Raw genomic sequence first — 27,429 nt, 5'->3', positions numbered from 1 at the left:
ATGGGGAATGAATTTACAAAACCATCTTTCATTTTTATGTATTTTTTTTATTACCTTGTTTTTTTTTTACCATTTTTTATGGCTTTCGAAATATCTTAATTCTAATGACGAAGGCAGGTTCTACCAGGTAATTTAAGACTGCCTGAGATATCTATCCATAAAAGTTGTTGATTATTTAATTTTGTGTAGGTGAAATGAAATGAAATGGGGTTCAACGTCCTACTGTTCTGCTCTGGGCTAATGAGGGAAATTTTGCCAGGCCAGTGGCACTCTTATATCGAATTCCAACTGCCGAAGGATCTTTTACGTGCACACCAATGTATACACAGGACCTCTGTTTTTCGTAGGTAATGGGAGCATTCACAAGGCACTAAAAACTGATGAAGTATAAAAATTTTCTTGGCTTCTTGTTCTTTTTAGTGCCAACATTTATTATACAAAATCAAGTGGCTTCTTTGTCTCATGCACATAAACAATGTGCATCAAATAAATGAATCGGTTTAATTAGTCACTAGAGGGTTCACAAGATTTTGAATAGGCTTCTCCGTCTCACAGATATGGGGTAATCATAATCAGGAATCAGCTGTAATCGATTACAAATTTACAAGTAATCAGATGTAATCAGTAATTTAATCGATCACATCGCTAAAGTAATCCTAATCATACAGAGAGAGGGAGAGAGAGAGAGAGAGCGAGAAAGAGAGTAATGTCCACTCGACACAAACTAGGTTATTTTAGGACTAACATATGGTTCAATTTTTATTCTTATAATTTGCGTGCGCGTAGGTGTCTTTAGCAGTGGGAGAAAACCGGTGAAAACCCATGAGGTTGGACGGGCGACTCTACCACTTTTCATGTACAACCGGAGAATCGAAACCACGCCTGTTGACTTAATGACAGACCTTATGATACTATGCGCACACACTAACCAATCGGCCATCCAACCCACCTGTAATCATGCAAATATGGAAGTAATTGTAATTTAATCCACGTGTTTCGTCTCATGAACAGATACAACGTGTTTAAGTATAAAGGTAATCGGATGAAAACGTTAGCCATGACCGTCAGCAGGGGGCGATCCACAATATAAGACCACATTAAATGTGTGTATACAAAGTCTTTAAAAATTTCATGATCGGTTTAATGTATATCCAACACAAACATATTAACTATCTTGCCACATGTTTTCATAAATAACCGAAATCTTCTCCTTAATTTTATGAGTTCATCGCCCTTTTTTTCTACCTCATTAAATTTAAAGAGCCAATGATGATTGAGCTGAGGATTGGTCAGTCGTTTCTTAATGGCCAAAACTCACCAATAAAACCGACACAAAACTGCATTTAAATGACATTAAACTGGGAACTGTTAAAAGTTTTTACGGTAAATACTATCTTTAACAAACAAATAAAGATAAAACTCTGTGAGTAGGCTGGGTTGTTTGTTTACATTACATGTAGATCAGGGGTAGCCAACCATGCATCAATTTGTTCACATGCGGATTCAGATGTGCCAACGCATATTGGAGGGTTACAAAATGATTGCAGAACTAAAGTCAATCTTTCCTAGTTTGATTCATTAAAAAGTGAAAGAAGATAAAATTTGCTACAAAAGAGAGAGAGAGAGAGAGAGAGAGAGGGAGGGAGAGGAAGGGAGGGTTTAACATCCACTCAACACAAACTAGGTCATTTCATGACTAACATATGGTTCAATTTCATTTCAATAATTCACTTGCGCGTAGGGGTCTTTAGCAGTGGGAGCAAACAGGAGGACCCAGAGAAAACCTACGAGGTTGGACAGGCAACCCTACTCCTTGTCCCGTACAACTGGGGAATCAAGACCATGGCAGTTGACTCAATGACAGACCTTATGATGCAGCGTGTACAACTAGGGAGTCGAAACCAGGCCAGTTGACCCAATGACAGACCTTATGAAATTAAAAAGAGTTTGAATTACCTTTGTTAAAGTTTGTTTAGCTTGATTGATGGTGTTGAGTAATTCTTCTTGTGGAACACGTAGCTTGGAATATTCATGGAGGAAATTATCTTTAGCTTCTTTGGTGTTGGGTATTTTTCCATCCAAGACTCTTCGTATCATTTCGATTTCTGCTTCCAGAGTACTTTCAAACGGGGGAATATCAGGAAATGAGACTTCATCGCCAACTGTAATAAAATTATAACGGTAAATAATTGAAATGGAGTTTTTAACAGCCTACAAACAGAAAAGAAATGAAATGGAGTTTAAGATAATATAAACAGAAAAGATGAAAAGAGAGCAGTAGTAAGGAGGTTCCGGAGGAGTTAATTTAGGTTAAAGATTAAGGAAGGGTTACCATCTCATGGCTAAGATTGCTCCAATCAAGAGGGGTGTGTGTGTGTGGGGGGGGGGGGCTCCAGAGGGAGAAGAAGTAGGAGGTCCTCAAGGGGTTAATTCATTAGAGAAATATTAAAGAGGGAGGGAAGAGGGGATTAATTCATCATTAGGGAAAGATTTAGGGAAGCTTACCATCTGATGTTCCAAAGAAGATGGTAGGGAGGGGAGTGGGCGACTCTAGACAGAGCAGCAGTAGGTGGTGTTGAAGGGCTAAAGGAATCAATTTAGATAATTAAAGAAAGCTTACCATCTGATGGTGAAGATTGTGCCAATAAAGAGGGCAGGAAAGGGAGTGGGCGACTCTAGACAGAGCAGTAGTAGGTGGTGGTGAAGGGCTAAAGGAATCAATTTAGATAATTAAAGAAAACTTACCATCTGATGGTGAAGATTGTTCCAATGAAGAATCATCAGTATCTGTAGGAAGATCGTACTCGTGGTAATCCGATTTACTGAGACTAGCCGATACTTTACATGTTTCACTCTTGCCTGCTTGGCTACTTTTAGGACTGCCTTCGGTTTCGTCATCTGATTTATCTGGTTTTGATACAGGAGGTGCTAATGAGACATTCGGTGTAAAATGTCTTTCATACCTTTAAATAGACAAACATCAAAAAATCGTTACAAATAAACAACATTTTCTATTAGGAATTGAAATTCAGGTGCCATGGTAGGCTGAAAATAACAACAATATGTACATTTATACTGGCTCGAGAAAGAGAGAGAGAAATGGGTTTTAACATCCACTCGACACAAACTAGGTTCAATTTTATTTCAATAATTCGGTTGACCGTAATGGGTCTTTAACAGTGGGAGGAAACCGCAGGACCTAGACAAGCAACCCTATTTTTTGTCATGTACAACCAGGGAATCGATAGTTGCTAACTATCAATTAAAACGATAAAATAATCAAACCAAACAAAAATAATTTTTAAATTCGGTCAAAGATACATGTTTTTATGATGTTTTTATCATAATTTCCTGACCACTGTTCAAAAATTAATCATGATATATCAATAATCAATTGGGTTGTTTATTTTTTAACAGTGATCGAGAAATTAAAAACTTGTAAGTGTGGAAAATTTTCTTGTTAATCTGCGAAAAATAAAATATGTCCCCAACCGGCAAAAATATTTGAAGTAACAGCCCTCTTGTCAAAGTGCTCCATTATGTTAATAAGATTGTTGAAAGACGTCACATTTTTTGGTATTTTGGAACGACAGATTGGTGTAGATTGATGTAAAATGAAGTACCAGGCATTATGTAAATGGCGACAGTAACTAATGCTCCACGACCAATCTATTCAGCTTCAACTGAGGTTATATTGTTAATTCTCTAGGTCACTGCTTTTTGAGACACCAGATTCCTAATCCTTTGTGACTGTTAACCATAGCGAAAAGGGGAGTGTAACCTTATGTAGTATTCAGTTATATGGCGTGACCCTGGCCAGTGGTCTCTAGATTATTATATAGACACCTGCTTTAGACAGATGTAAAGAAGTCTAATTGACTCAAGGCGATCAAGCAAAGCAGAGGCCATGTTGTTTCAAATGCCATCTTGATATAGGTGTCGCTGTCGGAACAGGAGGAACATCACAAACACTAATCCCTATGATTTATAACATCCTTCAAAATTATCCACATCAACATGCCACAACTTTTACAAGCCTTCAGGCAAATAAAAATCAAATCTTTGCCACGTTTTCTTAGTGCATGTGGCTAATAATGTGGTTTAGTCCGTTTGTTTTTTTTTACCAAGAAATGAAATGAAATGGGATTTAACTGTACTGCACCTACATGTACTGAGCTTAGGAAGACAGCCATATATCATGCAGTGTGCTGTGGGAGACTTTTTGCCCCGACAGCATCAATATATCCAAGTTACGTCATATAATGCATTCTGACAACTTCATTTCTAAACCACCTAGATTGATATCACAGAGTACTTTGACTGATATGAGATGGGGTTTAAGGTCTTACTTGACTACACCAAGCTTACGACGACGGGCATACACCATACAGGGTGCTATGAGGGAAATTTTGCCCTGGCAGCATCAATATATCATATAATGCATTCTGTCAACTTCATCTCTAAACCTAGATTCTTATCCGACAATACTTTGACCAATATGAAATGGGGTTTTAAGGTCTGATTTTTCTACACCGGGCATAGGAAGACAAGCATACACCATACAGGGTGCTATGATGGAAATTTTGCCCAGGCAGCATCAATGTATCATATAATGCATTCTGTCAACTTCATCTCTAAACCTAGATTCTTATCCGACAATACTTTGACCAATATGAAATGGGGTTTTAAGGTCTGATTTTTCTACACCGGGCATAGGAAGACAAGCATACACCATACAGGGTGCTATGATGGAAATTTTGCCCAGGCAGCATCAATGTATCATATAATGCATTCTGACAACTTCATCTCTCAACCTAGATTGTCATCACACAATACTTTGACCGATATGAAATGAAAATTGTGGGTGGGGTTAACGGCCCACGACAGGTTTTACCGAAAGAATATATTTAGAAAATGTCTGTTACTGGTGCATATTATTTTTGTGTGTACATGTATGTATGTTTTTCGTTTCAACATCTCATTTTCTTTTTAATGTGGTAACATAAAGTACTGTTTTCAATACGACTGCTGCCAAGTGTATAACCAAACAAATCCGTCACTGTGAAAGCAATGTTGTCTTAAAAACAAGAAGATGTTTAGATGGTTATTCCATCAGAAAGTTATTGGCCAATACATATAACGTAGCAAGCCAATTTTCTTAATTTCTGTTTTCTTGTCAAACACTTGTATCTTTACGTAGGCAATACAGCGTCGATTTACGTATACTAGTACCAAGCTTGAGATTTTAATTCATTTAACGTATAAATAAAGTAAACAAGAGTAAACAAAAAATTTGTTACCTCAGCAATCAGAGTGAGAGAGAGAGAGAGAGAGAGATGGGGTTTAATGTCCACTTGACACAAACTAGGTCAATTCGGGACTAATATATGTTTCAATTTTATTTCAATAATTTGCTTGCATGTAGGGTTTTTTAGTACTGTGAGGAAACTGGATGACCCGGAGAAAACCCACAAGGTTGGACTCCTTGTCACGTACAACCAAGGAATCGAAACCACGCCAATTGGCTCAATGACAGACCTTATGATTCAAAACGCACACACTAACCATTCGGCCATCCAACCCCCTCTCTCCCATATGACTTTGAGATGTTTATGAACATGCTTGTTGTAAATCATATGATTAAAGTGTTGTCCATGAATAACATCTACTTTATGTACAATAATAATTCATGTCTATATTAATGGTGAAGTCTTTCTCCTGTTTTTCTTTCCTGCTAGAAAAAACAAGCAACATCCAATTCTAAACTTGATGTCAGTAAGTGCAACCCTCAGTAATGAGCTTACTAAAAAAAGAACGTAGTTTGTAATGAATATATATATATATATATGCAATCTGTTAATGTTATCATATGACACGATAAACTAGAAAACTACTTATAGTAGTATAGCTTGTAGAAGGCTAGGAAAGTAATGAAAACTACTTATAGTATACAATGTAGCTTGTAGGCTAGGAAAGGAATGTTTCTATCACTTGACAATTTGAAATGGATTATATTACATACTTATTACATGTATATACACACAGTATATTGAGAAATCAGGACCAGCAAAAATATATTAAACATACATTATGCAAGAGGTAAATCTGCCTATTGCAGGTCTTTCTTTAGGCCTGAAATGTTATCTAAATTATTAATTAGACATTAATTAACTTATCCAGACCATAATCAACTCTCGATGTCATCGCTAGCCTGCAATGTTTATTGGATTAGGTTCCGGTTTGCTGTTCGACTTCCATTCATAATTTAATCATGAAATGATTAATCGAGACTATGTTTTTTATCATATCGACTTTAGTAATGATGATCGAGGATAGGCCGAACATTCCATAGCTAAAATCTCTGTTAAGAGTGGATCAATTTGACTGAAATTTTTAGCAAATTCCCTTTACATTATCTAGTTTTTAACTATTATAGTGAGAACTGTCAGCTCTTTATCTAATCTTCCATAATGTATCTTTAACTAAATAGGGTTGATGGGTCGTTGTTTGACCTTTCAGTCACCCAACCCCTCACATGCATATTTTGCCAGGTTCCCACTGCCATGCGTTACGATAGGATTTTCCCTACTGAGTCCAAGATATGGTATGTGAAGATATGTTCGAATAGGTTTCGATACGATCAAAACGATTGCTACGATTGACCTCAATATATGCTAAGACCTAATAGGATTACCACGATTACTCTGTGAATAAAACCACGAGTTCAATTGCAGCATGAATCGTGATAGTGGAAACCTAGCATAAGACCTTTCAACTGAGAACATCTTCAAGAAATTCTCTGAAGGCAAGACCATTAATTATGGAAATGGGGTTTAACTTCCTACCGTTCTGCACCGACTGGGCTAATGAAGACATGCATAGGTCATACAGTATGCCGAGAGGAAAATTTTTCCTGAACAACAACACTTTGGCCTGCTCTTATCTCGAAATGTTTCTTGTATGTGCATGCCAATGTATACATGGGACTTCGTTTTTTTGTCCCATCTCAAAAACTAGATGCTGTTCTTGTCAGATCTTACGTCCTTCACCACTGACAAAGGAATGCCACGCTGGAAAATCCTGGGGAACTTTCTCGGTTAAGAGATGAGATATGATCAATCAAGGAGGCTTGACTGAATTTATTAACGATAACCGAACCCAAATATTCTGATAACTCATTTAAACTGTTCTGCTTTCCGCCCAGACAGCTTCGGATAGGAAAGTGAGAATGAAGACGATGTGTAAGGAATTGAGAATATTGCAGTATTACAAAAGTCATTTTCTATCTGTTAATGTCATAAACTGTATCTAGGTCTATTAATAACTTATATTTACATGGCCGGATGGTTAGTGCATGCTCCTTTTATGTTAGTCTCGAAATGATCTAGTTTGTGTCAAGTAGACATTAAACTCCATTTCTCTCTCTCTCTCTGTAGTTGAGTCAGGTGGAGTCAAGTGGTTAGTGCATGCTCATTGTATCATAAGGTCTGACATTGAGACCTTAGGTTTCCTCTCATTACTGAAGACTCCTACGTGCAAGCAAATTATTGAAATAAAATTGAACCATATGTTAGTCCCGAAATGACCTAGTTTGTGTCAAGGGGAAGTTAAACCCCATTTCTCAATCTATATTTACATATTTAAGTTGATGAAGGTCAAGGACTATTATGTAATAATATTGTTATCAGATGAACTTTATATGACATCAATTATAAACGCATTATGCATAAAGTCTGCGACCTGGATAACAATTCTCGCTTCTGTTTTTTTATTGTCCAGGTCATTTTGACACAGTGGGTAGGAATAACAAGTAACTGTGCAATAGTGTGAAATATGGTCTGACTTCCTACATGTCCTTGTCTGCACAGAGTGGCCTAATGAAGACTGTAATATGCCATACAGTGTGCTATAGGGAACTTTTAATACGCCATACAGTGTGCTATAGGGAACTTTTAATACGCCATACAGTGTGCTATGAGGAACTTTTAATATGCCATACACATGGGCGTGGATTTAGGGGGGATGTGGGGGGACATGTCCCCTCCTAAGAATCAGAAGGGGGAGGGACGAATAGGTCTCTGTTCTCTCCCCCAATGATTTTGATCGCCAGGACAGATTTTCAGGTTTATATTCACATGATGGTGAGCTTGTTTCTACGTATCTGGAACTGAATCGGGACTTGGAACAAGAATTGCCATTCTTCAAGCACGAAGATATTCATTATTTCCCCTGAAGTGAGGCAGATGTTCCCTTCTGTCGAAGCTCTTCTCATCTCACACCGCTGAACCCTGCTAGTTCCTGCTCAGCCGAGCGATCCTTCAGCGTATCAAAACTTGGCTGTGCAACTCCATGACGCAAACCCGACTGGACCACTTGATGGCGTGTGAGGTGCATAATGACGCCCTTCATGTCACCAAGATATTCAAAGAGAACAATCCTGATCGTAGAACGAACGTCTTTGGACGATTCACTTAACTTCATGAACAATTAATATTTATGCAGCTTTGATTGTAGGTAGTCAATTTTTCCATATTATCATCATATTACCCCTAGTTACAGCCTTCATTGAAATAACACTGGTACAGTAAACTGTTCGTAATTATTTATTTCGTTTGGTAATGAAATGTTCCGGGTTCCAGAGTTCGTCTGTCCCCCCCAAAAGTTATGACAAATCCACGCCCTTGGCCATACCGTGTGCTATGAGGGAACATTTAATACGCCATACAGTGTGCTATGAGGTCAACTCTACTCCTTGACACGTACAAGCAGGGAATTAAAATCCCACCAACAGACATAAAACGCACACACCAGGCCACTCAACCCTTCTAAAAGCATATTAAACATAATAACATACCTTTCTGATTCTGAATATGGTATAACTCTTTCGGGATGTAATAAAACTGGTGGACCAGTATGTAAATATGACGGTAATATACCAGTTAACCTGAAATATCAAAATATAAACACATCGTTATTCTTAAAGTCTCTAATTGAATCCCTAACAAACTTCAATATTGTCAAAGCTGGATGTTTAAAAGAAATATCAATTCTTAAAGTCTCTAATTGAATCCCTAACAAATACAATATTGTCAAAGTTTGATGTTTAAAAAAAATATTGATTCAAAAATGGTTCAATTTCGTTTAGTATTTCCAAAGATATGATGAACTGAAAATTTCTCAACGTTCATAATTCTCTACAGACAGTGTAAAATCTTTCATAGATCTCTTTTTATTCTGAAAATTTGAATCACTTAAGGGAATATGAGTCCAAAAATGGTTGAATTCCGTTCAGTATTTACAAAGATATAATGAACAGAAAATTTGTGAACTTTTGACATCCTCTGCGAACGATATGGATAGAATATGGTCATAACAAGCTAGCGCTAACTATAATCTTCGCTAAAATCTTTTGATGAGCCTCTTTTTAAGAAGTTAAACCTTGTATATATACATTATGATAACAGATTAACCCTCAACTGGTCGACGTCATTTTGCCGTCATGACGTCAAGTGGTCAGGCTAAAGAAAGACTAAAGTGACCACTTGGCTGTATAACGTTGTGGGGACTACAGTCTACAATGACCGGTTAAGGGTTAATACATGTAGTTCAAAAATAGATATTCATTATCTAAATTTTATACACTGTATCTTTAATTGTCTCCTTTTCTTTTTTCAAAATATGTTAATGTATCAATATTATTTATTTTTGAACTACATGTATTATAAAAATAACGAACGGGGCCCTTATTCACGAAAACTTAAACTAAGATACAATCGAAATTTTAAGAAATACTGCAATTCAATTGGCTGACCAGTGAAATCAATTTGCATATATCGATTGTATCTTAGTTTAAGTTTTCGTGAATAAAGGCCCAGCTCTTTATCTAAACCTCACATACTTCATTTTTTAAAACATGTAAATATATCTATATATACATAGATACCACGACTAATTATTGTTGACTAATGTGCCAGAAAATAGCCATTAGATATACATTAAGAATCCTTCATTCTACCTGTGTAAAAAAAACACCACGCAGCTCAGATGATAATCTAGAAACAGCATGACTTTCACAAACTAACGTGACTAGAAAAGTGTGTTTATTGATCAAACTATCTTGTTTTATTTGAGCAAGTCAGAGAATTATACTTCATAAACTATTGATACATTATTATTGTTCGACAAACATGCTTCAGCTAATAACCTCTCATACACACTCTCTTACATACGATCCAACCTCGTGGGTTTTCTCCGGGTCCTCTGATTTCCTCCCACTGCTAAAGATCCCTATGCGCAAGCGAATTATTGAAATAAAATTAAACCATATGTTAGTCCCGAAATGACCTATTTTGTGTCTAGTGGACGTTAAACCCCATTTCTCTCTCTCTTCCATACTAAACTAAGGCTGTCTGTCTACAGTTACATTGTAGCTCCGCTTGAGAATAGGCACTAAGCTAGTTAACCAACATTTTAAGTCGCAAATCGATGATTTTATTCGAAAACACTAAGTATACTTCAAGAATTTTGAGAAGTATTTATTCTGCTTCCATTTAATGGAATTGAATAGGTTTATTTAGTCTGTGTGTGTATGCCAGATGTGAAATGTGGTAGAACCGCATTACAAAACAGTATACTATTTTTTGGATATGGCGGCCATTCAGGACAGAGATTTATTCTCGAAGTATCTCACTGTGCAGAATGGCTCTCTTAGTCTATCTCCTTCATTAGATGTTAAAGATGCATTATGGGAGATTAGATAAAGAGCTAGCAGTTCTCACTATAATAGTTGAAAACTAGATAATGTAAAGGGAATTTGCTGAACATTTCAGTCAATTTGATCCACTGTGAACCGAGATTTTAGCAATTGAATTTTCGGCCTAGCCTCGATCATCATTACTAAAGTCTGTAGGATAAAAAACATAGTCTTGATTATCCATTGAATGATTAAATTATGAATGGAAGTCAAATAGAAAATCGGAACCTAATCCAATAAACATTGCAGGCTAGCGATGCCATGGAGAGTTGATTATGGTCTGGATAAGTTAATAAATGTCTAATTAATAATTTATATAACATTTCAGGCCTAAAGAAAGACCTCCATAGGCAGATTTAGCTCTTGCATAATGTATGTTTAATGTCCATGCGGAATTACCTAATGTTTGTAAAAGGTTGCAGTAACTGATACAGACAGATTGAAAAGGTCATTAAGGGTTCGCCTACAAAAGAAATCTACAACAATCGAACGCAAATAATTGTCTAATTTATTGATACATGGACTAATGAAGGTTTGTTTTTTTTTCTCAGTGAACTTTTTTCAATCAGGAAATGTCTGGTCATTGGGAAGTTTCTAATCATTTGTTTCTTCTAAAACTGATTTATCTGTGATGGAACAATTTCACCTTATAGATCATCATTAGGCCAAAATAAAAATCTGCTTTTCAGCCACACCAATTTCTTTTTCTGTTCTTCGAGAAAACATAGAAAATTTCTTGGTGGGAAAAACTTATTTAAAAAACAAAACTAATTGATTGTATTGTTCAATAGCTTTTAGATCCAAATTAATTAATTTTCAAGTTGTAAAATTTCAAACAAAACATCTTTCACATGAGTTAAGTGTTTATAATTTTATCCCGACCCTGGAGAACATAAAATCAAGTTGGTGCTGCCTAACTGTTACCGATCCGACTATTATCTTGAGCCCAAATTGCCGAACCTCGTTGTCCTATAAATCAGACTTGGTGTGGTTTTCAACAGACAACTTTTATCACTGGATTTTTGACATTTACATCCGCATCGGCATTATTTTACAGAATCTTACGCAGTAATACTTTACCATATTAAAACTAACACTGTAATCTAGATATCGTTTAATCTTGTGTATTTAGCACTAATTTCTTTCACATTCATTTAATATCAAATCTTTGTTTAAAAATTCGTAAAAAACGTTTAAAATCGCCCAGAATCATCTAATTTGTACTTGTGTCTAGTTTAAAGCTGACTGATTAATTTTGATAATGAGTGTCCAATTTACAATTGTTTAATTTTTCGATCACTGTTAGAAAATAAACAACCCAATTGATTATCAATGATTAATTTTTGAACGGTGGTCAGGAAATTAAATACTTGTAAATTGGACACTCGTTAGCAAAATTAATCAGTCAGCTTTAAACTGGACACAAGTACAAATTAGATGATTTTTGATGATTTTAAACGATTTTTGGTGTTTTAAATGATTATTAAAGAAAGATTTGATATTACCGGTAAACCAATGTGAAAGAAATTAGTGCTAAATACACAAGATTAAATGATATCTGGGTTACAGTGTAACATGACAAAAGGATGTAGAATGCAAATATCCATGTACATGTAGGTTATCAAAATATTAATTTATTTGTTCAGTTTGTACATGTACTTTGAATACTTTGTCTTAAATTTGTCGGTTTGAGCTAGCTTTGGGCACGTGCATTTCCTTACTTTTAGTGGATAATTCCTGTTGGGCTGTAGGCTAAATGGGTGTCTGAATTGGTCGATTTAGGTTAGAGCATGCTTACTTTTCGTAGATAATTCCTGTTATCATGAAGGATATAAATGTGAATAATTAAATGTCTGTCTGTATTGGTTAACTTAAATTTGCTGGCTTCCGCTAGCTTAAATCATGCTTTTGTTATATTATATTACATTTGTCCGACACTCGGGAGTACCATAAGGGGGCCGAGGGACTGTCAAGTTTGGTGTGAGGTTTGGGGGATTACCAGGGAATTTTAGAAGCTGCGAGACAAGATTTCTACTCATTTACATGAATACATTTATAGGATTAGAGTCAAGTGAGGCCAAAATAAACGCAATGCTTCACACAATTGTTAATTTAACTTTATTTCAATGAATGTAAAAAAAAAAAATGTACTGCACGAGGGTCCGGGATCCTCTGGACAAACGCTGGATGTACATGTACTGGTGATTAATAAGTGTATTTTTGGGGGGAGACCAGGAACTGGTCGCGTGCCGCTAACTGCCACATCACTTTCTTCTTTTTTTGGGGGGGTGACGCTCTTGGAAACAGCCTAAGGCCCCATCACTTCAAATCCGATCAACATGAAAATTGGCACGCTTCTTCTTTGAACGATTCTGCATTGATTTGGCCAAGCAGATTTTTGAATTTCACCCAACAACATGGTCAGTGCTTGGTCCATAGTATGATCATATTCGTTAATAATATAAAAACTAACTCTTACCCTTCTCGCATAATAGCAGGAGCCGGCATAAGTTTACCATCTTTAATAGCACTGAGAACATTAGGAGCCCAGGGTTGGAAGGCTGAGACAGTTCGCATACCGGTGGCATCCTGCCAGGCCGTTACTTCTCCCGGAGATAAACACACCTCTCCCTTTAATCGCTTCTGTAAAACACTATCACTATCAGGACTCTGAAATAAATACCAAAAGATTAACTAAATGATCAAACAGATTTTATTAAGTTAAACATACATTATGCAAGAGCTAAATCTGCCTATTGCAGGTCTTTCTTTAGGCCTGAAATGTTACCTAAATTATTAATTAGACATTAATTAACTTATCCAGACCATAATCAACTCTGAATGTCATCACTAGCCTGCGATGTTTATTGGATTAGTTTCCGATTTGCTGTTCGATTTCCATTCATAATTTAATCATGAAATGGATAATCAAGACTATATGTTTTTATTGTACCGACTTTAGTAATGATGATAGAGGCTAGGCCGAAAATTCAATTGCTAAAATCTCGGTTCAGAGTGGATCAATTTGACTGAAATTTTCATCAATTCCCTTTACATTATCTAGTTTTTAACTATTATAGTGAGAACTGTCAGCTCTTTATCCCTCTACCATAATGTATCTTTAACTAAATAATCAAACAGATTAACGTTATATGGTTTCCAATTGTTATCTATATATTGCACCACATTTTGTTAAACATCATTATTTGATTGTGTATGGATATCTGTATGTGTATCGAAACGTAGCATGTTAATAAATACAGAAGTAGTATATCCATATAAGTGTTTTTAATTTACTGTTATTAATCTGTAACAAACATCTTCGTCCATTATTTGTATTGAGTTTATACATATTAATTAAACAATCAAATGGATTAAGGTGTTTTTAAACTAGCAATATTGTTTTATCACAGATCTATGTCCATTATTTGTATTGAATTAATACATACTACATATATATCATGGTCCTCTACTAACTGATTGAAACCTAAATAACTCAATATTCACCAACTAAAAACTCCAATTCATAAATGGTTAAAATAGTTTTATCTATATTAATATATGTGGCTGTAGTTTGTTTGTCTGTCTGTCTGTCTGTTCAGGGTTAGCAGCTTCACTAGGGCTGTCCCGAAGCTGAAATTTGGTGTATAGGCTTAGCTCGGACCCAGGAGTAACATGGGCTAGGAGGCGTTGGCTTACTACATCCGGTTTTGGAGTTATACTACTATCAATAACTACTAGTTATTTATAAAACCAACCACATCCAGTCTTTGAATGGAGTTAAATCTATAGAGAGAGAGAGAGAGAGAGAGAGTTTATCTCCACTCGACACAAATTAGGTAATTTTGGGACTTACATATGATTAAATTTTATTGTGCATAGGGATGTTTAGCAGTGGGAGGAAACTGTAGGACCCAGAAAAAAAAAGCACGAACTTGGACAGGCAACCCAACTTCTTGATACTACAAGCAGGGAATCGAAACAGTGCCACTTGATTCAATGACAGACCTACTGATGCAACACATACGCTTTAACTATACGGCCACCGAACACCGCAAATCATTTTTATCGAAACTTATGAATTTTCGCATTTCTCAAATGGATCAAGCGATGCAAAAATATATATGATGCAAAATATGTGAATGACGATCCCTAGCTTTAGCTTAGCATAACATATTCAAAATTTTAAGGTTTCCACAATATAAACGTAAAAAAAAAACCCATCTTGTATGAATTAAGAGTTCATCTTACCACTTGTATTACACAGTCTTTTTATTGATGTTTACTAGTACATGTATTAGGCTTGAGACAGGTGTGCAGGTAAGTTAGGATCAATCAAACATGACCTAGTATTTATGCGTCTGCCGTCTGCCCCTCTACTTGATTGCATGTAACTGTTTATTTTCATGAGTTTCAAACAAATAAATGCAATGAAGTGCAAAGGGGTTGAATGTCCTACTGTTCAGCTCCGACCTGGCTAATCAAGACGAGCATACACCATACAGTTTGCTATGAGAGAAATTTTCCAAGACAGCGGTGTTTGAGTCTATTCTGTTAACTGTCTCTGTTCTTTTACATGCAGGGGCTGACAAGGAAAGCTGTCTAGTTGTTCGGATGGGACGAAAAACCGAGGTCCCGTGTACACATTGGCATGCACGTAAAAGATCCCTTGGCAGTTGGAATTCGATATAAGAGTAGGCCGTAGTGCCGCTGCCCGGGCAAAAATTCCCTCATAGCACACTGTATGGCGTATGCACACCAAAGATTGTACATCAGTTTTTCGTCCCATCAGCACTACTGAGGGTTTGAAAATGGGGTCTAACGTCTTTTGACTGGGCTAAAGAACACAGGCATACGCCATGCAGCGTTTTATGAGGGAAATTTTGCCTGGGCAGCGGCACTATGGCCTACGCTTATATAGAATTCCAAATGCCAAGGGGTCTCTTACGTGCATGCCAATGTATACACAGGACCTTGATTTTTCTTCCCATCTGAAGACTAGACAGCTGTCCTAGTCTGGCCCTCTGTCCTGCATCACTGACAAGGGCAAACCACATCGGAAAATTCTGATAAACCTTCTCAGACAATACAGGGATCAAACATGCAACCTCCAGGCTAACGAGCCAGCGTCTAGCTTCTAGCCTCTTAGCCACTGTGGCCCCCCTACTCATTAGTGAGCCTTCACCCTTTACACCGAGCCCCCATGGCACCTATGGTAATAATATAAGTAAATAAATAAGCATTGTAAGAGTAGACGACTGATATTTTTTACCAATTGATTTAAAAAGTGACTAGTCAAGTTATAGGTAAAGCTGTGTGGTTACACTTAAATGAAGTGAACACAGACGCCACTATTATTGTAATAGTTTAAATATCGGCAAGATAAAATACCCTGGTGTTTATTTAATGGGAAAGCCAGATGAAGTCTGCCCACATTTTATATTAATCTTTAAGTAAATTGGTCTCCATATAATGGTAGCAGATAAAACTTGTTTTTCTAAAACCAAACAATTATACACTTAAACATGCATTATGCAAGAGAAAAATCTGCTTATTACAAGTCTTTCTTTAGGCCTGAAATGTTATCTAAATTATCAATTAGACATTAATTAACTTATCCAGACCATAATAAACTCTCGATGTCAAGGCTAGCCTTCGATGTTGGCTGGATTAGATTCCTATATGCCGCTAACAGCTATTGATAATTAAATCAGAAAAAGTGGATAATCGAGACTATGCTGTTTATATTAATGATTTTAGTAATGATGACCGAGACTGCAAAAATTTCACCCGCTTCTTTCTCGGCTCATAGTGGATCAATTTGACTGAAATTTTCAGCAAATTCCCTTTACACTATCTAGTTTTTAACTATTATAGCGAGAACTGCCATCTCGTTATCTTATCTCCCATAATGTATCTTTAACATATTACATGGTTAGATCTATTTGATAAGACCAATTTCAAGTTTGGTCAAAGGTCACGAGATGTAAACAGGGCTAGCACTAATCCCAACCCTAACCCTATACCTGGACCTAGCCCCAATGCTTACTCTAACTCTAAGCTACAATCTCGCCAACAATCACATGCCCTAATCTTATTTACACATCAGCGACCTTGATGAAAATTGAGCTGGCCTTAACAAATAGATTGAGCTATATTACAAGTAGCCTTGCCTACTAATTGGTAGAAAAATAGAAAATGGCTGCTAAATCAAGTATCTTCTAGAAACATTCTTTTTTCTTATTGTTGGGGGTTGTTTTGAAAATTTGTCATCATTCGGCATGCCCGGCAGACGACATATTGCATAATGTAAATTTGTCATCATTCAACATGCTTTGCAGACGATAACATATTGCATATTATCGACATAATGAGCCTCTTTTTAATGCAAGTGAATCCAGACTGGGAGATTATCTAGTGTTAAATGTTAATATCAAAATATTAAAAATTCGAGTACATATTAGTGTGGATTAAGCTGATATTGTCTGAAAAATGCAAATGAGAATTTTGAATCCAACCTCTTCTGTCTACTTTTAGTGGAGGTATTAGCATTTCTACGAATAATTAATGTGCATCCATGACCGTTTAACATTTCTCTTTCTCCATCACATTTTAAAATGTTATTTATTCAAAGTGAGGGGTTGGGTGGCCGAATGGTTCAACACATGCGCATTAGATCATAAGGTCTGTTATTGAGTCAACTGGTGTTGTTTCGATTCCCTGCTTGTACGTGACAAGACCCCCAAGTGAATTATTGAAATAAAATTGACCATAGTTAGTAAGGAATGAACAAGCTTATATGGAGTGGATGTTAAACCCCATCTCTCTCTCTCTCTCTCTCCTAAGTAAATTTTCAAGATTATTCTGTCTAGGAGATTACTACTAGCAGACAACATTGCTCAAACATTAAGGCAGACGAAGAGGAGTTTTAGTTATCTTGGTTATGTCATGTCGGATTTACTACCACTGACCTATATATAAACATCTCCCTATGGAACAGAGTTATGTAGTTTCTAAATTTCGCTTACATTAATTTGTAGAAACAAAAACCAAAACATTAAAGTAAGCTCAGTCAATGACCGAGCTAATTCATGCATCTCCATTATCAAACGAACAATTTGTACATGTATGTACGTGTAGATGTTCCTAAATTTGACTTACATCTGTACCAAAAGTTTAAAGTAGGCCTAAGTCAATGGGCAAGCTCATTAGTGCATCTCAATTACCAAACGGATTATGAGGGCTTTTCTAAAATTGGTTTCATAAATTTGTACTAGCAAAACCTCAAGTTTAAACATACATTATGCAAGAGCTAAATGGTATCTAAATTATTAATTATACATTAATTAACTTATCCAGACCATAATCAACTCTCGATGTCATCGCTAGCCTGCAATATTTACTGCGATATTAGGATGCGATCTGCTGCTCTACGCTCATTCATGATTTAAACAAGAAATGGATAATCAAGACTATGTATTTTATCATACCGACTTTAGTAACGATGATTGAGGCTAGGCTGAAAATTCAATCTCTAAATTCTCGGTTCAGAGTGGATCAATTTGAATGAAATTTTCAGCAAATTCCCTTTACATTATCTAGTGTTTAACTATTATAGTGGGAACTGTCAGCTCTTTATCTTATCTCACATAATGTATCTTTAAAATAAATGTGGAGTCTAGTCAACGGCAGAGGTACATGTATACCGTATGTAATTTGTGCAATATTTTTTTGTTTTCTCTCACAGCGAAATATGGTCAGACAGCGAAACTTTGGATTTAAACAATTCCCGAGAGATTGTGATTCTTACTTATTTAGTAAAATAGCCAATCAGAATCAATCCAATTCATCTAGACCTGTTTCATGAAATTTTAACTAAGATAAAATCCAAGTTTTAGTAATTTGATTGGATCATTTTGGATTGATTTTAGTCCTTAGCCAATCAAAATTGAAGTATCTACTAAAATTTGGATTTTATCTTTAGAGAAACAAGCCCCTGTTTATTGGGGTTATATTTAAATAGAAAACAACAGAACAGGATTTTATTCATCTTATGTTTAAAGGAGCTAAATCGCTAACATTTGGGACCTAGAAATTGACAAGTGAGTGGGTCGAAACACATATAATACTGTAATATGAATGTATATAAACTGATTTACATTCAATGGTTTCCGTTTTTACTCCAATTTCAAATCGGTTATGTTCGGCGAAATAAGCAAGCAGTCTCACGCGAGTGCAAATTTCTAGCGTCTGGTTATTCCAGTCTACATATGCTGTTTGATTTGGTGCAATGTGTCTAGCCTCGTCCCTCGAGTCTCTTGATACAACTGGCGCTAAAGTGCATTATGGTACATGATTCGTGTACCAATGGTAAAATGTTTATTTTGTCTTATATATTGGATATCAAAAGCCCACCTTTTTCCGGTAAGATCACAACATGAATGTTGATTTAATTTGACAAATAATTTGTGTTCTCAATGTTGAAGACTTTGGATGATATTGAGTTAGAGACTTAGCTACTTTAAACTATGGAAAACAACAATTTTTAGCTGTTAGACTTGATATTGAGCTCACATGTAAAAAAAACAACAACCTAAAGTTAATTAAATGGATATACAATTCCAAATATAATGTACATATTTCAATATAAATCAAATTTTTTTACAGAAAGATTTTCCTGTAACAAATACATATTTTTTCTTATTATCATTAATATGTTTACGTGATGCACTTTCAAGAAGCCATTCAAAAATAGATTACATTTCCAGTTCGTGATGGAGGTTAGATAATAACAACATGGACATTAACAAGGGAATATAAGGAGAGGTTGAGTTCTGTAGGCCACACCAATTACATTTTATTTCCTTCAGTTCTTGATAAACAATTACCCACTTAATCACATGAATAATGTTTAAAAATTTGGAAATAAAAGCGTAGACTTTGTGAGAGAGAGAGAGAGAGAGAGAGAGAGAGAGGGGTTTAGGGTCCACTCAACACAAACTAGGTTATTTTGGCACTAACATATGGTTCAATTGTATTTCATTAATTCACTTGCAAAATAGGGGTCTTTAGCAATGGGAAGAAACCGGAGAACCCAGAAAAAACACATGAGGTTGGACAGGTGACCCCACTCCTTGTCATGTACAAGCGGGGAATGGAATCCCCGCCACAGACCTGCATTAACCATTCGGCCCTACCCCCCTCGTTAAAAGCCTTTGAACAGTACAACCAAGTACTTTTGGTATTAAATCAGACTTTTTCCTGAAGAAATAAGAAGGGACATTTTACAGGTGTTGCCCAAGGTCAGAGATCACAGACCTATCTACTTTGAGAATAGATCTCTAACCTAAATGGCCGCCATATTCGAAAATTAGTGAACTATTTTGTAACATGGTTCTTTTTCGTTTCATATGTGTCATACACACAAAGACTAAATAAACTTTTGCAATGATATTAAATTGAAGCGGAATAAATATTTCTCAAAAATTATCCAAGTATAGTTAAGAGTTTTCGACTAAAATCATCGATTTAGGAATTAACATGTCGGTCAACTTTCTTAGTGGCTGTTCTCAAGCAGAGCTAACCCTAGACAGACCGTGTAAGTTTAGTATGGGCCTCTAAGGTTGGCTTAAATGTAACTATCAATCATAACAGATAAGATACAATAATATTACGTAACGTTTCCTGTCCATAGTTAATCTGGGTATAAATCACGGGAGGTAGCAGGAAGATATGGTCAATATGACTAGCCTGTACATCTCCTCAAACCAATAATATTACATCACGTTATAAACAAGGCAAACATCAAAACCTCATCCACAGTGTTTACACACAAGACAGATTAATGGGCGAACAGAAACATTTATCTTGACCAAAACCAGCGATCTGTTTATCTAAAAGACTGCTGGTCAATTTGGGTAGAAATCAAAATAATGACAGGACGTCTGCATTATGTAAACTAAACACCATTTTGACAAGAAGATTAGCAATAAACCTCAGGGATCTATTTACTTTGAAAAGAAATCTCTGTCCTGAATAAATTATGAGGTTCTAATTTAAAACTAAACAAACCTTTTCAATTTCATTTCATATGAAAATGGAAAAGAAAATAAATACTTCTCAAAATTCTTGAAGTATACTTCTGGTTTTCAAGTAAACTTGTTGAAATCGGAATTAAAATGTCAACTAGCTTCGAGTCTGTTCTTAAGTGAAGCTAATAGTAGACAGGCGGCTTAAAGTTTCCTATGGAAGATTAGACAACCCCCTTATTTCACTCTGCATGTGTGTATCATAAGGCCTGTCATTCAGTCAACTGGCGTGATTACGAATCCCCGGTTGTACATGACAAGGAGTAGGGTCGCCTGTCCAACCTTGTGGGTTTTCTCTGGGTCCTCCGGTTTCCTCCAACTACTAAAGATCTCTATGTGCAAGCGAATTATTGAAATAAAATTAAACCATATGTTGTGTTGAGTGGAGGTTAAACCCCATTTCTCTTACTCTGCATGTGGAGGAATAATGAACTTACACACCCAGTACATGTGGAGATAAACAAATTCGGCAAGTTATTTGAAACGCTGCAGATGGCGCTGCAGATGGTGTATTTGTAAAAATCTCTCCATTCACCTTTCCGCCAGATAAAACATATGATGCCCATTTTAAACGGGATTCATAATTAGGTGATCTTAGCAATTTTTATTTTTATCGGAAGCAGATTAATGTTTGAAGTGCTGGAAAGGTTAGAGTCTGGTTAGTTCTGAAATGATAACCCGCCATTTCTAAACACATGCTGGTCTGGCGAGGTTATCAGACCAATAAAAAATCTTTTTACAGGGCAAACAATATCTGATTATACCCATCGTTAACCTTTAAAACCAACTGGTGAGATCCACCATTGCCGATATAATCTGAGTCAATTAGCCCTTGTTAGCCCAGATTGGTCCCAAGATTCAGCTTTCCGCTGGCCGTGTGATCAGTATCGTTAATCTTCAGGTGGTTTTTTTATGACCTTCAGTATTGGCCGTATGAGCCTGGTTAGATAGCATGGCTAGCTAGCAGGGTTGTTTTTTTATAGTAAAGCTTATCATATTTAGATAGAAATAGCCTTTAGGTGTTAGATATACTCAGCTCTACCAGACCTACGATCATATTAAAGGGTGGAGTAACCTAAACAACATATTTGTGGCCAGACGGGTTATAATTACACCGCATTGTTGTCTAAAGAGAACCAGATGCGGCGATTTGTCCAAAATATCCTAAATTCTCTCAGTATCATACTAAAGTTATGTACAAAGATGTGACTTCTAAAGGTTTATTTTTTTAATCAAGCTGTGTGACAATAAAGAAACGGTTAGTCACTTTAACATAGTCACTTTTCCATTTTCATGTGTATTCATTTGGATGGACCAAAAAAATGAGGTCAAGTGTACATGTTTGCTGCATATATGGATAAACGAACCCTTGAATATTGAAATTCAATGAATATCAGCTGAAAACTCTGCTGCTGAGAGAGAGAGAGAGAGAGAGAGAGAAAGAGAGAGAGAGAGAGATATGGGGTTTAACATCCACCTAACACATATATTTCGGGACTCGCATATCCCTTACTTTTATTTCAATTAATCGTCTTTAGCAGTGGGAGGACTCAGAGAAAACCCACAAGGTTAGATAGGCAACCCTACTCCAGTTGACTCAACGACAAACCTTAGGATCTAAAGCACATGCTTAGACCATTGTGCGTCCCACCCCACCCCCGATCCCAGGACTGAATTAGAATTCAGTAAACAGTAAAATGGTGAATTACAAGGCAGGATACTATGTTTATTGGGTGTTACACAATGTAATATTAGATATATGTTATCAGATTGATAAATAGTTTCTATACAAGCTGATCCTCTGTTGCAAGAAAGGAAACATGTGTTATTTATAATATATCATTCAGCAATAGTCTTACAACGGTTAAATCTAATCTCTTTCTAAAATAAAATATCTTCTTTATAAATCAACCGGGCTGACAAGGACAGCTGTCTAGTCGTTCGGATGGGACGAAAAACCGAGGTCCCGTGTACTCATTGGCGTGCACGTAAAAGATCCCTTGACAGTTGGAATTCGATATAAGAGTAGGCCGTAGTGGCGCTGTCCGGCTAAAATTTCCCTCATAGCACACTGTATGGCGTATGCCCGTCTTCATTAGCCCAGTTCGGAGCAAAACAGTAGGACGTTAAACTCCATTTCATTTTCATTTCATTTATAAATCAACTTCTGGAATGGAAGAATAACTAGAATAGTATACACAGGTTTTCCATTCTCCATTAATTTTCTGAAATTATATAGTAGGGTCGCCTGTCCAACCTCTTGGGTTTCCTCCCACTGCTAAAGATCCCTATGCACAAGTGAATTATTGAAATAAAATTGAACCATATGTTAGTCCCGAAATGACCTAGTTTGTGTCGAGTGGACGTTAAACCCCATTTCTCTCTCTCTCTCTGAAATTATATAGATCTATCCGATATATTTATGTATATGGTTTGTTTATGTGCATGTGCATGTGCATGAGCACGTACATGTAATCTTTTGGATTAGGTGAAAAATGTAATTCCACCCACACATGTAAACGAACGCACAAAGGAGAGTTGGAATAAATGCCAGGAAATAATATTCTTGTAATAGACACCTAACCACAGACATAAAATTACCATGATGTTAGGTCTAGAAATACTCACGAGTACTCTGTTAATGAGATATTAACTCCACTAACTTTTTACGTAAATAACAAAACTGTGAGTTTTCTCCTGGTCCTTCGGTTTCCTCCCTTTGCTAAAGATTCCCTACGTGCATGCAAATTATTGAAATAAAATTGAACCATATGTTAGTCCCAAAATGACCTAGTTTGTCTCTCTCTCTCTCTCTCTCTCTCTCTCTCTCTCTCTCTCTCTCTCTCTCTCTCCAAAAGTCCACTAACTAAATTTAGATAAATATAACTCCAATATTTTCATTCCAGTGTGTACAACAGACAAAATAACAAATCTATTATGACTATTGAGCGAGTCAATCGCAAAACGTTTATTTATCAAAAACTGAAAACTAATCATAACAAGAATGAAATGTTTAGTCCATTTACAGAGCTCATGTCTAAAATAATAAAACATTGTCTTTCATATTTATACTCATCAATAGACCAAATAATTTGACTATTTTCATTTTAAGTCGGAATGTAAAAAAGTCACTGGTGATATTGAATCCATTGTGAATTACAATATTGTTAAAGTTGAATGTCAGTCCAAATAGGATTTAATTCCATTAAATATTTACAATGTACTCAAATGTGATGAATCGGCTATTTGCAGAAAATTTTAAAAAAGCTAGCACATTCCTTTTATTTTTAAACAATATTTTCATTCAGAATGTCTGAATGGGGGCGGGGGATGACCGAATGGTAGCGTGTGCGCGTTGTATCATAAGGTCTGTCATTGAGTCAACTGGCTTGGTGTGACAAGGAGTAAGGTCGCTTGTCCAACCTCGTGGGTTTTCTCCAGGTCCTCCGGTTTCCTCCACTGTTAAAGACTCCTACGTGCAAGCGAATTATTGAAATAAAATTAAACCATATGTTAGTCCTGGAATGATCTAGTTTGTGTCCAGTGGACGTTAAACCCCATTTCTCTCTCTCTCTCTCTCTCTCTCTCTTTCTGAATGGGTTTGATTAACAGGTTTTTGATGACTTCCTTTTAATGCGATTGAATTGAAGTAGAGAAATTATCTACCGTCGATATACTGTATAATCAATAAGAATCCATATTAGCATGGATTAAGTCGTGAAAAATTACATATTGATCAGCAGCTTTAAGGGAAAGCCCCCATTTGACACGTAAAAGTACCAGCCTGTCCAGCCTCTGCGACATTTTGAAGGACCAGTTCCCATCCAGCTCGAGTTCCTTTATTTTATCAAATAAATATACCATAACAATATTACACGGTCAACAATTTAGAACCCTTCAGGTTCAGACTTGCAAAAACAATAATATTTCAAGCACTAATTGTAAACAATGATATGTAAAAGGTTCAATACGTCTGTGCTGTGTAAATTAAGACTCCGTTTAAGTGAATAGATTCTGCTAACAGACTACTATAATAGAATCAATGTTTTAACGGAATGAGACCACTATTTTATGATGAATATCAAACAAATGTCGCAAGTGTTTAATAATCTAATCAATACATTCTTAACATAGAAATCAAGTGGCAAATTAACCCTTTAAATATATCAACACATAAAAAACGGCAGAGACAACGGGGGGAGGGATTCCACTTCTCTACACACATCAACCGTGTTAATGAAGATGGTCATGGTATGTCAATGGGGGGCATTTTGCCTGGGCAGTGGCATCGCCGACTAATCTTCATGGAATTCAAATTGTCGAGTTAAAGGTTCTTTTACATGCATGACAATATAAAAAATATATGTTTTTTGTCTCATCCGAATGGCTAACCACTGTTCCATGCCAGGCGCTCTGTCCAGTAAAACAGGAAGAAGCCCCACAGAAAAATCCTAGAGAAATTTCTCAGGCAGCATGGGATCAAGCCCAGGAACTACTATTTGTGAGTTAACACCTTACTCACTGAGCCACTGTGGCTCTCTTGTACGAGAAATGGCATGCCGCATGTGCCGTGTGTAACTTGATCATAGAAGTAACATGTATTTGCTTTCTTCTCTTCTCCCACGCATTCTATTTATTGGTTCGGCATGGACAACAGTACACAATACCCCAGTCAGTCTTAGATAAATAGACATAGATACAATAAACACATACTGTCCTACATATTAACCACAGACAGAAACCACAAGGAGAGAGAGAGAGAGAGAAAGAGAGAGAGAGAGAGAGAGAGAGAGAGAGAGCATCCAGTCAACACAAACCAGGTCATTTTAGGGCTAACACATGGTACATTGGTAGACAACCTCACTGAGAGGCGGGGAGAGAGATGGTTTAACATCCAAAAGAGAGAGAAAGAGAGATGATCTATGAAGGGGGAGAGAGAGAGAGAGAGAGAGAGATGGGTGTTTTTAATGTTCACTCAACACAAACCAGGTCATTTCAAGACCAACACATGGTAAAAACAAAATGAGGTAGGCGTCTTGATAATATTAGCTGTGGGAGGCAACCGGAGAACCTGGAGAAAACCCCAAGATGTTTGACAGGCGTACCTACTCGTTGTCATGTACAAGAGGGGAATCGAAACCATGCCACTTGACTCAATGACAGATCATACAATTCAGAGTGCACTCGTAAGTCCATCCCACCAACCCTATACATGTATAATATGGAAATGGGATATAAAAGATAATGTTAACAGTAGTGTAAGAAGGGGGGGGGGCAGTCACCCTCTTCCATACATTTATCAACCATTCAATCATAGAATTATACCACAAGCAGTAGAGAGAGAGAGAGAGAGAGAATTTTAACGCCCACTCGACACAAACTAGGTCATTTTGGGACTAACATATGGTTTAATTTATTTCAATAATTCGCATGTGTATATGGGTTATTAGCAGTGGGAGGAAACCGGAGGATCCAAAGAAAACCCAAGGGGTTGGACAGGCGACCCTACTCCTTGTCACTTACAACCGGGGATTCGAAAACCACGGTAGTTAATTCAATGACAGGCCTTATGATACAGCACGCACGTGCTAACCATTCGACCATCCCCCCCCTGCAGTGGCAGGAAACCGGAGGACCCAGAGAAAACCCATGAGGTTGTACAGAAGACCCTACTCCTTGTCACGTACAACCGGGGATTCGAAACCACACCAGTTGATTCAGTGACATACTTTATGATACAGCACCATTCAACCATTCCCCCCATACCCCCCCTTAACACAAGCAGCAGATGGGACAAGACCAACAGACTGTAAAACGTGAAAAATAAAGTGAACAGCAGCATAAAAGGAGGGAAAGCCAACAGATTGTTCAAATTTGCTGTTGGTCAGTAAATAAAAGCAGAAGTGAGATTGTTTGACCGTCTGCACTGAGTTACCCTGTCACAGATTAACATACAACTAGTCTATCGAATATCCATCAACTCTACCATTAACAGAGTCCTGCTGACCCTGACTAATAGTAGGCTTAATTACTAATGACTTATTTTGATGGCCATCTTTGAACTATATATAACAAAGTAAGACATTTGTGCGTCTGCTTAGCCCTGCTATATAATAGGGAGATATTATTATTAGAAATTACTTGGCCATGAATAATGAATCATATACCCCACTTAATACTAATAGAACTATTATAGTCAGACATTTTATTTTACATTTGATACATGTCGATGATTCTCACTGTATCAGACAAACTTTCTCATGGCATATGACTAAACTTTTACTGCTTTTGATTGTGGAAGGATATTTATTTATTTATGGCCCAATCGGAGATCATATTACAGTACTTATTCCCATCAAAAGTTTCTCTTTATTTATAAGTAGTCAACATGTTTTTCATTTCTCCCCGCTTAAACATACATTATGCATGAGCTAAATCTGCCTATTGCAGGTCTTTCTTTAGGCCTGAAATGTTATCTAAATTATTAATTAAGCACTGATTGACTTATCCTGACCATAATCAACTCTCGATGACATCACTAGGCTGCAAGGTTTATTGGATTAGGTTCAGATTTGCTGTTCGAGGAAT

At 36.6% G+C, this 27,429-nt stretch overlaps 2 protein-coding genes across 2 annotated transcripts in view; one reads left to right on the top strand and one right to left on the bottom strand.

Moving 5' to 3' along the window:
• The window catches only part of LOC126827113 (phosphatidylinositol 4,5-bisphosphate 3-kinase catalytic subunit alpha isoform), a 324,427-nt gene that overhangs the window by 219,923 nt on the left and 77,075 nt on the right, over nt 1–27,429 (top strand). The window lies entirely within an intron of this gene.
• LOC126827124 (ski oncogene) overlaps nt 1–27,429 on the bottom strand; it is a 73,382-nt gene that overhangs the window by 29,441 nt on the left and 16,512 nt on the right. Inside the window, exons 2-5 of the mRNA XM_050556336.2 lie at nt 13,233–13,423; nt 8,855–8,944; nt 2,746–2,963; nt 1,957–2,162 (exon numbers count right to left, since the gene is read on the bottom strand). Of these exons, the coding sequence (XP_050412293.2) occupies nt 1,957–2,162; nt 2,746–2,963; nt 8,855–8,944; nt 13,233–13,423 (705 nt within the window). The remainder of the gene's footprint in view (nt 1–1,956; nt 2,163–2,745; nt 2,964–8,854; nt 8,945–13,232; nt 13,424–27,429) is intronic.

The sequence above is a fragment of the Patella vulgata genome, chromosome 7, assembly GCF_932274485.2.
Source record: "Patella vulgata chromosome 7, xgPatVulg1.2, whole genome shotgun sequence".
Taxonomy (NCBI): Eukaryota; Metazoa; Mollusca; class Gastropoda; family Patellidae; genus Patella; species Patella vulgata.
The sequence above is the reverse complement of the archived record's forward strand: the minus strand, read 5'-3'. Positions and strand labels throughout refer to the sequence as shown.